Raw genomic sequence first — 12,626 nt, 5'->3', positions numbered from 1 at the left:
GTGAGTGCCAGTTACACACCCATTAGACTGCCATGTTTTAGGTTTCTTCATTCTCTTTTCTGTATTTTCCATTTTCCTCCTCAGGGCCTCAGTCTGGATACTTCCTGCTGGATTATAGTTTAGCTGTAACGAATCTATTAAACCCACCTATTTGCAGTCCTAATTTCAGTTACTGTATTTCTTAATTCTAGAATTTCCATTTGATTCTTTGTGATAGGTTCTGGTTCTCTGCCAAAGTTCTTCATCTTGTCACATATTTCCTTGGACACATTTAGTTATTGAAAAGCCCTTGTCCAGTAACTCCAGTATGTACATCCCCTGGAGGTCTTTTTCTTTTTTCTGTTTTCTCTTTTGGTATGCATTTGGTCCTTTCTCTGCTATGGGGTGGTAATTTTTATTCAGTGCCAGAAACTGTATATGAAAACAACTTGGCTCAGGATGATTTTCTGTTCTTCCAGAAAGGATTACTTTTGCTTCTTGAAGGCAGAGTAGGGCCAAACCAACTTAACCCAGTTGAACTGTTTCAGAGCTAGGTGTTTTGAGACAGTCTATTTCTACTTATCCCCATTCTAGTGTGCACTCTCCAGGGAATCCCAGAGAGAGCCTGTGGTATGTTCAAGCCACTCCTTCTTGGCAAACCCTGAACTCCAGTTTTTGTCTCTCTTACACCTTAAGATTGCTGGAAGCATTGTGTACTAGCTTCATGCACCTTCCTTGACCTCAGGTCTTGTCTGCCTTGGTAGTTCTGAATTCCAACTTTGATCTTCCTATCCTCATGAAACTGCTTCAGGCTCTGCTCAGCTTCTCAGCCTCATAACCTCCACTTTCTGCTTGGCTTCTTAGCTTCTCAGCTTCATGCTGCTTATAAATTGGGAGATGCCTTAGGGTGCAAGCAGTATTTTGATACCAGAGTTGCCTGAATATTGTTTCCCTTCTCACTGGGGGCGATCTTAACCTCTCGGATTATGGTTGCTTTGGTAATTTTTTAAAGCCTTGAGATTTTCTGGGTTTTGTTTTTTGTTTTTTGTACTTTACGTCGTTTTTTTCACTTGTTCTTGGTGGGAGGGTTCAGTTTGTCTGCTACTAACTGGTTTTTCATGGCCAGAATCAGAAGTCATTAGAATTTTCTAATGTTGGGTCAGTCTGTATTACCGGAATAAACTAAGCTGAATAATGATATATTATCATTTTAGTACATTGTTGGACTTGATTTGTTAATATCTGACTTAATAATTTTGCCTTTGTTCATGAAAAGTTGGCTGGTCATTTTCCTTTCTATGCTTGCCCTGTTTTAGTGCAAAGGTTATTTAGCTTCATAAAATAAGTTTTAGATATTTGTCTATTCATATGCTTTGTTTAAGAACAAAATTATCTTTTATTTCATTGTTTTGTAGAACTTTTTAAAAATATTTTTTCCGGGGGCCCCTGGCTGGGTCAGTTGGTAAAGTGTGCAACTCTTGATCTTGGGCTTGTGAGTTCAAGCCCCATGTTGGGGTTTAGAGATTACTTAAAAATAAAATCTTTTTTAAAAATATGTATCTTTTCTATTAGGTTATATTATATAGTTCCTTTTCCATTCCTGATCTTATTTGTACCTATCTCCTTTTTATTTTGATCAATCTGGCAGGGTTTGCTCATTTTATTAAACCTTTATTATATGTTAGCTTATTATTTTATTAAATTTCTCCTCTCTTTGGGTTCATTGTATTATTCCTTCATTAATGTCTTAAATTGGATATTTAACTCATTTTTTTCCCAGTCCTTTTAAAAAATCTGTTTTGAAGCCTACGGATTTCCCTTTAAGTACTACGTTAGCCATATCTAACAAGTTAGGATATGTAATATTCCAACTTCCACTGCGATTTCTTTGACCAGTGGGTTACTTAGACATTTATGTTTTTGTTTTTTAAGTAAACTCAATGCTCATTGTGGGACTTGAACTCACAACCTCAACATCAAGGGTCACATGGTCCACCAACTGAGTCAGCCAGGTGTCCCTATTTTATTTGTTTTGAGAGAGAGAGAGAGAGAGAGAGAGAGAGAGAGAGAGAGAGAGAGAAAGAGAGAAGCAAGCAGGGGAGGTGCAGAGAGGGAGAGAGAGGATCCCAGGCAAGCTCCACACCAGTCAATGCAGAGATCATGACCTGAGCCGAAACCGAGTCGAACGCTCAAATAACTGGGCCACCCACATGCCCCTTTTTGTTTGTCTTTAAACATGAGGTTTATATATCAGAACTTCATTTCTTTTTATGGCTAATATTCCATTGTACAAATATACCATAGTATCCATTCATCTACTTGGGTTGCTTCCACCTCTGACTACTGTGAATAATGCTGTGTGAATACTGGCATACAGGTATCTGTTTAAGGCTGTTTTCAGTTCTTTGGGGTACATACCTACGAGTGGGATTTTTTAGTTATATGGTAATTCGATGTTTAACTTTCTGAGAAACAGCCAGACCACAGCAGCTGCGCTGGTTCAGATTCCCACCAGCAATGCACAAGGGTTCCAGTCTCCCCACATCTTTGCCAACATTTGTTTTTTCGGGGTTTTGGTTTTTTGTTTTGTAATTGTGGTATCTTATGGTTTTGGTTTGCAGTTGCCTAATAACTGATGATGTTGAGGATGCTACTGACCATTTGTGTATCTTTGGAGAAAGATACACTGTCTATTCAAGGCCTTGCTCCTTTTTAATTGGATTACTTTTTTGTTGAGTTGTAGTTCTTTATGTTGTCTGGATATTAGCCCTTTGTTAGATATGTAATTTGCAAGTAATTTGCCCATTCTTTGGGTTGTCATCACACTTTCTTCATGGCATCCTTTGATGCATAAAAGTTTTTAGTTTTAGTGAAGCCAAATTTATCTTTTGTTGCCTGTGCTTTTGGTGTCTTAAACTACTTCCCAATCCAAGGTCATGAAGATATATGCTGTTTTTATCTAAGAGTTTTATAGTTTAGCTCTTAGATTCATTCTTAAGGGTCCAACTTCATTCTTTTGCTTGTGGATAGTTCTCCCAGCACTCTGTGGAAGAGACTGTTCTTTCCCATCCACACTCATTCTGGAATGACAGAATTTCTGCACCCAGAGAAACTCAGTCAATAATTTTCCATTGTTATAGTCAAGAAATTTGCTGTTTAATTCATTTCTTTAGCAGAAAGATTCCTTTGGCTGTTTGCCCCCCCCCCCCCACCGTGTCTTCCATTTTACTATAAATGTGAATTTGTTTGGGATTCATTTGGCTTCCTGACTCTGTCAGGTGTCAGTAGCCATTTCTGGAAAATCCTAAATTACAATCTCTTTGAATGTGTCTTCTCTTCCATTCCGTCTGCTCCCTTCTGGCAGAGCTAACAGATGTACCCTGTGGCCCTCATTCTTTTCCATGGCTCTTAGTCACTTTGTAAACAGTCTCTTCTTTTTCATATTTAGTTGCTTCTTCTATTTCTTAGAAAATGAGGTACCCAAGTGCAGTCTTATGGTTGGGAATTCTCCGGAGAATCTTTCCCTTTTATTCCTACTCTACTGTAGACCAAACGTCTCTACCACCTGCCTTGAGTGGGAGGTCGGAGTGGCTCAGTTTATTCCCAGCAGCTTAGCTATTCATTTAAAAAGACATCTTGTTTTGTCATCAAGCAGTTTGAGTGTTTCGCACCAGGAGCCTTTGGCTCCTGTTCCCTCTCCTAGTCCTGACTGGGTGGCAGCAGGGTTTATTCTTTGTGCTGCTTCCCAAGTGGTCCTTGTTTCTGTGATGGCCTGATTTTTCTCTTGCACTAGTCCAGACCTCAGGTTTTATCTCCTTCCATTGTCTTATATCTCTTTTCAGAGCACCTCCATCCCTGCCTTCAGCTACTGGTTTACATATCCATGGATAAATGTCAAGCTTTTCGTTTTCTAGCAAGAACTTTCTGGTGAATGTTCCTGTGCCATTTGCTGTTCCTATATCTGTTCAGCTCCTTTTAAATTACTGCTTTCCTAATGAGGCAAAATTCTTCCATAATGAGCTCCTGTAAGTAGATCACCGTGGGAGAGGGACCACACCAGCAGGAGCTCCGAAGGCACAGGGATGGGTGCCATCTTCAGCCTTGTCTTCTCCCCTGGCAGTGACCGGACTGCTTACAGTGCAGAGCCCCCCACCCCTTGGTGCTGGACCAGGTTCGGGAAAGCTCTTGCCGCAGTCCATACCCCCTTTTTAAATTTCAAATAAGAGATTACTGGCTTCTCAAAACTGCCATCTTTACCTAGACTTGCAATCCTTACAGTCCTCCTCCTGGGGCTACTATCACAGGTGGGGCAGGCAGCCTACTTCACACCCAGTGCTGCAGAGTTCTGTCAGAGGAACGCTGGATTTCCATTTGCTCTTTACTCTGTTTTGCATTGCAGTGATTCTGCGGGGGTTGGGAAGTAGTGCTCTCTTTAGGCCACCACTTTATTTTTTTTACTTTTTTTTAAGTTTATTTTCAGAGACAGAGTGAGTAGGGGAGGGAGGGGAAAGAATCCCAAGCAGGCTCTGCACTGTCAGTAGAGAGCCCGGTGCGAGGCTCAAACTCACGAACCTGAGCTGATATCATGAGTCAGACGCTCAACCAACTGAGCCATCCAGGCTCCCCTGTGCCACAACTTTAAAACTAGAAGTCACACTAAAAGACCAATCTTATATTCCTGGGCTGAACACTTCCTGGTTAACTCTCCTGTTAAGATTCTATTTGCTTATATTTTATTCAAGACTTTTACCTTTATGTTCAGAACAAAAGCAGTCTATTTTTGGCATGTCCTGTCTGTTCTTAGGGCTCCTGAAATTAGCGGTGTCATTTCCTGTGTTTATTTACTCTCTGGAACAGTCTGAATATATAACACCAGGATTATCTGTTCCTTGAAGGTTTTGTAAAATGACACCTGTAAAACTACATAGTTTAGCTTGGTTCGTTTTTCTGGGAAGACTTTTAACTTATTACACCAAAGCTGTTTTTAAAAAAATGAATAAGATTTTCTGTTTCTTGATTCTGTGATAATTCATGTTTTCCTGGAAATTTTTTCCATTTAAACTCAGTTTTCAAATTTATTGCCATAAAATATCCTTAGGAACTAGGGGATGGGGTTCGCTTTATCTGTATTGCTTGCATTTTTTTTGCCATGAGAGCTTCATGTGTGAATAAAATGAAGACCAGATGGCATTCACCAAATGATGACTGATATCCTAAGGTGGTGGGGAGGGGAATAAGAGCAACAACCCTGATCCTGCCTTCTACCCCAGCAACCCCTGTGCTCTGCTCAGTCTTTCTCCACCTTCTTTTCCTCAGTTTTAGGGAAAGTCCTCAGTGCTGTGGGCAGTGCCCAGCTACTGATGTCCCAGAAATTCCAGCAGTTCCGGGGCCTCTGTGAGCAAAACCTGGTGAGTGTGGTTCTTCCTCCTCCACTGCAGGGCTGCCAGCCACCGGCTGCCCGCCAGCTGTCCAGCTGGATTAGCCCCCCCTCCTCCTCCACCCCCAAGCCTCTCACCTCCTCCCTAATACGGAGAAGGTGCTGGTGACAAGTGTCCGTGCCCAGCACAAGGGAAGGGCCAGGGATGGTCCTTCCAAATTTCTACTACTTCTTGAAATAGAAAAGTGAACCCTCTGCGAAAAGAGCCACATGAAACTTAAAAATCTCTTAGCATTGATTTATTTATATTAAACATCCTCTAAGAAGATGGGTAAGAACTAAAGACACACCACCACGAGGCTTGGTGGTTTGCTTTTTCTTTCAATCTTATCTCTCAGGAGGGTAGCTTTTCCTGTGGAAGCCTCTCCAGATGGCCAGGGGTGGTGTGCTCCTAGGGCTGGAGGACAGTGGCGAGTGTTTGTCTCCGGACCTGCAAGGGTTTGGGGCTTACTTGGCTGGGGCAATCACCATGAGGAATATGTCCCCAGAGAACCCCATGGATTCTGTAATCATACCCACCTGGCAGTGATCCTGACTTCTCCCTGCCTCACTGTAAGACCAGGGCCAGGAACTTCTTCTTTTACAGAACAGTTTTCTGCCTAGCATACATTGGGAACACGGAGGCCTCAGTCCCATGTATGTGCCGGGCCTGCTCTCATGATGGGACTCTTTCTCTCAAAGATCTGCACCATCAGATCTGGCAGTGAGCAGGAAATGGCTTCCTTCCCTCATATAGATACTGACCCTGAGAACAGCAGAGCACGACTGGGCCTCAAGAGACCCTAACCAGGGCTGGCAGGGGTGGGGTACTTGGGGTGGGGTGCAGGACGGGCCTCTGCCTCGTTTGCCCCACTGATCCCCATCTCCCCCACAGAACCCTGAAGCCAACCCGCGTCCAACAGCCCAGGACCTGGCAGGGTTCTGGGACCTGCTACAGCTGTCCATCGAGGACATCAGCATGAAGTTTGATGAACTCTACCACCTCAAGGCCAACAGCTGGCAGCTGGTGGAAACCCCCGAGAAGAGGAAGGTGAGCATGGAGCAGTGCGGAGGGGAAGTCCAGGGACAAATTCCTGGTCGGCAATAACGCTGCCCACATCGGTCAGTGCTGCTTGGCTCCCTTCTCCGTGTGTCGTCTTTGAGCTGGGGGCTCACGTCCATCAGTGCGCGGGGTCCATGCTCGGCTCTCGTCCAGCATGCCGCTCGCTCTGTGTAGTGGAAGCCGCCCCCTGAAGCATGCCATCCCACCCTGCATGTTAAGAAATGGGGCTCCTAAGAGACATGTGCCACAGCCCAGAGCGCTAGCATAGATGTGGCTGTTGGAACTTTGGAGGCAGAAAAACAGTCCTCCTGGGGCCAGCCTCTTCCCAGAGGCACAGGCTTCCTTCTGTAAAACTGTGGCACCCAGTGACCCCTGTGGTTATTGGACTGTGGCCCTTGTTGAGTTCTGATCCCTAGAAAAGCATGTGAAATGTGGCCTGGGAGTCAGAGGCTCTAAACTTAAAGCCCATCTCCAGCCATGTGACTCAGGCTGTCAATGGTTCAATGCAAGGGTGGGAACAGGTGATCTCTCCATCCCTTCCTGCCAGAACACTATAGGATTCTAAGCTTGCTTTCTGCTCCTATGCCTTGTGCTATTCCCACTATCATCGCTTCTTGTGGCTTTCTGATTCCAAATGTGTGTTGCTTGTGCCCGATGTGGGGAGGCTGGGGTGGAGACTCCAACTGCCGGCAATATAGCGGGTGGTAGCGCCACACAAAAGGTGCACCTTTATTTTATTTTTCTTCCCTCCTCACTGTCTCACTAAAGGAAGAGAAGAAACCACCCCCTCCAGTCCCAAAGAAGCCAGCTAAATCCAAGCCGGCAGTGAGCCGCGACAAGGCCTCCGATGCCGGGGACAAGCAGCGTCAGGAGGCCCGCAAGAGACTCCTGGCGGCCAAGCGGGCGGCTTCTGTGCGGCAGAACTCAGCCACAGAGAGTGCGGACAGCATCGAGATTTACGTCCCTGAGGCCCAGACCCGACTCTGAGACCAGGAAGCGGGAAGCAAACAATTTTAAGTCATTAAAAAAACAAAAACAAAAAACACAAACTAAATGTGAATGGAACACAATTTTCTCAACCTTTAGGATGGTTATTCTGTCCAGAGACCCTGAGCCAACTTTCAAATTGACACATACAAGGGCTCACAATTTGGCTTTTTTGGGTCCCTTCCAGCTTTAGGTTTATGAAGACTTCATACAAAAGAAAGTCAACAAAAATACGAAACTATAAAACGTTTTTCCCCCTCTTGCTGGCCGCGGTGGACTAGGTAGACGGACCTCGGCAACTCCCGGCCCAGCCTCCGGACTGCGGTCTTTTTACTTGTTCTATCTAATGGGGACTCGCACTAGCTTGTTTACAAGACGAGGACAGTCCGAGGACAGCCTGGGGCCCCTGCCATGTCCTTCCTTCTCCTCCAGCCACCCTGCTCTGACCTTGCAGTTTTCATTCTTACGTTTTTCTCTTTTCCCTTCAGAGCCCACACAGGGGTCACCGTCCTAGCTGTCGGCTTGCTGGTTCTCAGCCCTGTTTGTGGTTGAGAGCCCAGAGGACAGAGGTGGATACGCACCCCTGCCCAAGTGCTCACACACACTCACGTGCACACGCAGGTACAGGCTCCCCACAGCAGAAGCAGCCAGCCCCAGGCAAGGGGACGGGGGTCCTCGCCTCTCCGAGAAGGGGAGGAGGGTTGAAGTCTTTGGGGAAAAAATGAGATAAAAGCCACAGTTATCACACTCCAGACTCCCGCCTTTTTCTTCTCACCAACCCCCTCTTCCTTCAGTAAAATGTTTGATTCAGAGTGACTTGCAGGGGACGCTCGAGAGAGGAACCCCATTTTCCAGGGGCTGTCTGTCCCTGGCCAAGCCTGTGTACAGTACCTGAGGGGCGGGCGGCTGCGTCTGTACGTATGTGTACATATGCACATAGACCTTAGAGTGTATATTTAACAAACGCCCCTCTGCTCACCCATGCCCACCAGCGCCGCCGCTGGCTCTCGGGGCACCTGGCAGGAGGCGGGTGTGTGAATAGCATATATTTTTACATGTACTATATCTAGGTGTGTGTACAAGTGTGTGTAAAAATATATACCTTGTGTGTAAGCGGCCTTTTTTTGGTCTCCCACCTGCCCCCTGCCGTGGGCCCATCTGCCCAGCCTCTTGAGTTTTCTGGGGTTTTGTTTTTTGTTTTTTTGTTTTTTTTACCCCAATATTCCTTCTCTCTCCCTGCCCCCCAGCCCCACTCCCAGGGTGTCATGAGCCCTGAGCTGCAATGGCCCGGGCCTGCAGGGTTGGGGGCAGGCAGGGCGAGGGGGAGGCCCAGCCCTCAGTGAGCTCAGTGCACGAGGAGGGCTGCTCTCTACCATGGAGACAGAGCTGGCATTAGAGACGTCCTCGTGTCTGGCACTTGCTGCAGGGGCCCCGGGTGAACTGAGGGCCTGCTCTGGGGCCCCATTCCAGCTTGGCCGCCGTCTGTGACCTTGGGCAAGTCACTTGACCTCTGTGTGCCTCAACTTCCTCCTCTGTAAAATGGGGACAGTCCCTGCCCCTCCCTACCTCACAGGCATGTTGTGAGAATAAATGAGGTAACGTGTACCAAGGGCTCATGGTGTTCTTGCAGCGGGATGGGCCAGGTTGGGGTGAGGTGGGTGAAGTGGACTCCCGAAGAGACTGAGCCAGGCCCCCTTCCACATGGCAACTCTCAGAGACAGGCGGACCTGAGCATAAACCATAATTCCAACTCTAGCACAACCCAGGTCATGGCCCTGGGCAAGAGAACAGCTCTCCATTCCCTCACCTGAAAAATGCACAGCATCTACTTTAACCTGCTTCCTGTAAGAAACAAGTACTTTAACTCATAGTTTCTACGTGAGAGCCACGATAGGCTGCCCTCACCCACAACACAGTCCCAGCTCGGCTCGCACAGCTCCCAGGACGGGGTGCGTGGCACCCCCAGCCGCTACCTCCCCCTGACAGTTAAAGGCACTGATCGCACTTCCTGAGCACCTGCTCTCCCAGGCCAGGGCCTGGCAGTCACAGAATTCATGCTCTAGCTGGGGAGAGAGAGACACTGAACAAATCCCATGTGAGTTCAAGTCTCCAACAGGTGGCAGAAAAACAAGGCCAGGAGGCTGTGGGAAGCTGTGACAGTGCCACCAAACTGGGCAGGAGCACTCTGATAGAGCCCAGGAGGACAGTGGCTATTCACTTGCTTTGGGGGATGTCAAACCTGGGGAAAGTGCCTTCTGGGCAGAAGAATGTTCAGCACCAACGCCCAGTGGTAAGAACATGCCTTTTAGGAAGTTCTTGGGCCAAGCTGAGCTTCAGACACCTGGCCTCCTCACTTGGCCCCACCCAGCTAAGAGGCAGTGACCCCTGGCTCTGGATGCACAGAACTGCCTTCCCAGGAGCTTTGTTCAGGCTGCCTCTGTGGGGCCTCTCCAGAACTCATCCCACCCTGTGGGCCAGACCCCTGCACTCAGAGCAGCATGCCCTCATCTCTGGATCCTGTTAGTGGTGGCTGAGCACCTGCTGACTGTGGGTGGCTCTCATGACGTCCTGGGGCTGGAGCCTCCCTGGCCCTACACTGTTCTGAGACCCAGCTGGGGGGTGACTAGAAGGGTAAGTGAAGAGGTTTCAGGTTGCCCTGGGCACTGAGTCAGACATTCAGAGGTGAGCGAACACAAGAGGTGGCCAGGCTGGACTTGAGGGCCACTGTCCAGCTAGCAGCCCAGCTCTACTCCTGACAGGCCTGAGAGGACGAGCATGGACCTTTACCCTCAGGGCCTGAGTGTTTCTGCTACAGCAGGGGAGAGGCCTTAAGGGTTGGATCAGGGTCTCTGGCAGGGATCCTGCACTCCCTATAGCAGAGCACAGCGAGAGGGAAGCACCTGGGGCCTCCTGAGGGCCCTCAGGAGCACCTGAGGCCCCCCAGAATCTGGGCCTCCACTCCCAGCCCTGCTGTCACCACAGTGGGGGACCCCTCAACCAGTTGAAAGAATTGTATAACACCCAGTCAACTTTTGCCCTATTTGCATCATCCCTCACAGGTACATACAAACATTCCCCCCGTCCCCTGAAGCCGTTTGAAAGTAAGTTGCATACACCATACTCTACCCCCAAACACGCCAGGCAACTCCTGAGAATAAGGACATTCCTGCACGACCACAAAAAACCATCGTTACTCTCTAATTTAACAAGGAGACCGCCCAGGGCCCAGACATTAATACCAAAGCACAGCCACACTCCAAATGCCCCAATAATGTCGTCTATGCCTCTTCCTTTGTACCCACCCAGGATCCACTTAAGGATCATTCACTGCTTTCAGTTATCATGACTCTTAAGTCAGAAGAATCTGAATCAGAAACAGTTTCCCTACTTTTTTGTTTTTCACGACACTGACGTCTTTTACATGCCCAAGTAACTTGTAGATTGTTGCATGATCTGAATTTATATGTTCTCATGACTGGGTTCAGATTAAACGGTCTGAACAAGAATATGGCTACGATGATATCCCATTCTCTGTGCTTCCATCACGGAATCATCTGTCACTTTAGGGAAAGACCAACAGCAGCTTCCCAGAGAAGCTGGGAATGAGTCCTCAGCCTCTGCATTTCCAAAGCCCCGTCCTTGAGGGAACAGAAAGGATCAAGGGACTGCAGACTATGGGATGGTGCTGGGGAAGAGGCAGAGGGAGCAGGGAGCCTGTGCACCGACTCTGGGTCCCTGAGAACCACACTTAGGGCCACAGATCCCCTTCCGGACTCCCTACTCTGCCAGGGTCATGAGTTCCCAAGCCTTGTGTATTCCCTACCAATGGCCTGAGAGCAGAAGGGAATGCCCAGCTGCAGCCTGGGGCAGCACTGGGTTCAGAGGTCTTATGGCCAGGACAGCAGGACAAAGCCATTGCCACCAGCGGCCTGCCAGCCAGGAACCATGTGGACACCAGCACAGGTAAGTGCTGGTGAGGATCCTCAGACCAATTGAGAAACATTCCTACGACCATCACCAGAGTGGAGTTTCTAAGAGAAATGTAGAATGAAGTTGTGTCTCCTGAGCTTCGGAACCTGGCTGATCTGAAAAATCACTGTGGCTCCTACTGCCTCTCCTTAAGGCAGCCAGAGGAACTTTATAAAAATCCTGCCTCCACTAGCTCCAGAAGTCACCCTCTCTGCTCAGAAGACTTTGCAGCCTGCCCAGTGCCAGCAGGAGAAAATCCAGCCTCTTCGCCTTGGCCTCAGAGGCCCCTGCCCCCCTTTCCAGCTGCACCTCCCATGAGATCCCATCCTGAGCTCTGTCCTCCAGCCTCACCTCAGGCCTTGCAGGGAGAGCCATGGCTCCCCACAAATGCAGTGAACATTTACTCCTTCCTCAGCCCTCAGGCCAGTTGGCAGTTCCTCAGGGAAACCCTCCCACAGTACCTGGGCCAGGCCAGGTTGATGCAAAACCCCTGCTCTAGACTTGGAGCACAAGAGCCACTTCACTTTTCCTTCTTTGTTTCTGTCACTGATGTGATACTTCCAGCCATATGATTTTAAGTGAATATCTGTCTCTACCAGCAGAGAGTAGGCTCCCCGAGGGCAGGAATCGAGTTTTTTCACCAGCCCCAGTGCCTAACACAGAGGGGAGCTTCAAGAACTATTACTTCCTAAATATTTTCCCCCCTTGTTGGGGGAAGGAGAGGTGGGACTTCACAAAGAAGATAATATAATAATTTGAGCTGGGCTTTGAAGGATGAGTAGGAGTTCTCCAAGCGGTGGCAAAGAAAGGCACAATAAGCACAGAGGCAAAAGTGTGAGGCTGCTGCAGCTCGGGCAGGGGCCTTGAATGCCAGGTTAAGTAGTAGGGCTTTCACCAACTTTGAATGGAGCAGGAACATTTCCTGCCACAGAACCCAGCTTCCCATGAGACAGGGGTCCCCTGTCCCAGCCTCCAGGGGGCCATGGTACCCTAGTGACCCAGCCAGCATCAGGGTTTGTCTCTGGAACATGTCTGCAGCACCCAAACCTTAACAGGAAACCTAGGCCCTTGGGGGTCCTCAGCTGCTAATGCCTTCAACTTTCTATAGACTGACAACTCCCACATCTGAATCTGCAACCTGTACATTTCCTTGAACTCCACACTTCCCACTCACATCTCCACTGTGATGTCTAACAGGTGCTATCAAAATGA

The 12,626-nt window shown here is 48.1% G+C and overlaps 1 protein-coding gene across 10 annotated transcripts in view; it reads left to right on the top strand.

The window, feature by feature from the left end:
- Window positions 1-9,050, top strand: part of DLGAP4 (DLG associated protein 4) — a 199,284-nt gene extending 190,234 nt beyond the window's left edge. For 9 of the 10 annotated variants that reach the window (XM_023251270.2, XM_023251272.2, XM_023251268.2 and 6 more), the window contains 3 exons: window positions 5,296-5,387; window positions 6,291-6,446; window positions 7,227-9,050. In XM_023251270.2, coding sequence (XP_023107038.1) covers window positions 5,296-5,387; window positions 6,291-6,446; window positions 7,227-7,445 — 467 coding nt within the window. In that variant the 3' untranslated portion in view covers window positions 7,446-9,050. Of the gene's footprint in view, window positions 1-5,295; window positions 5,388-6,290; window positions 6,447-7,215 lie in introns of all 10 variants that reach the window. The other variant, XM_023251274.2, reaches the window with a different exon arrangement.
- The last annotated feature ends 3,576 nt before the right edge of the window (window positions 9,051-12,626 follow it).

Source organism: Felis catus, chromosome A3, assembly GCF_018350175.1.
Source record: "Felis catus isolate Fca126 chromosome A3, F.catus_Fca126_mat1.0, whole genome shotgun sequence".
Classification (NCBI taxonomy): Eukaryota; Metazoa; Chordata; class Mammalia; order Carnivora; family Felidae; genus Felis; species Felis catus.
Note: the sequence above shows the minus strand (reverse complement) of the source record. Positions and strands in the feature narration are given on the sequence as shown.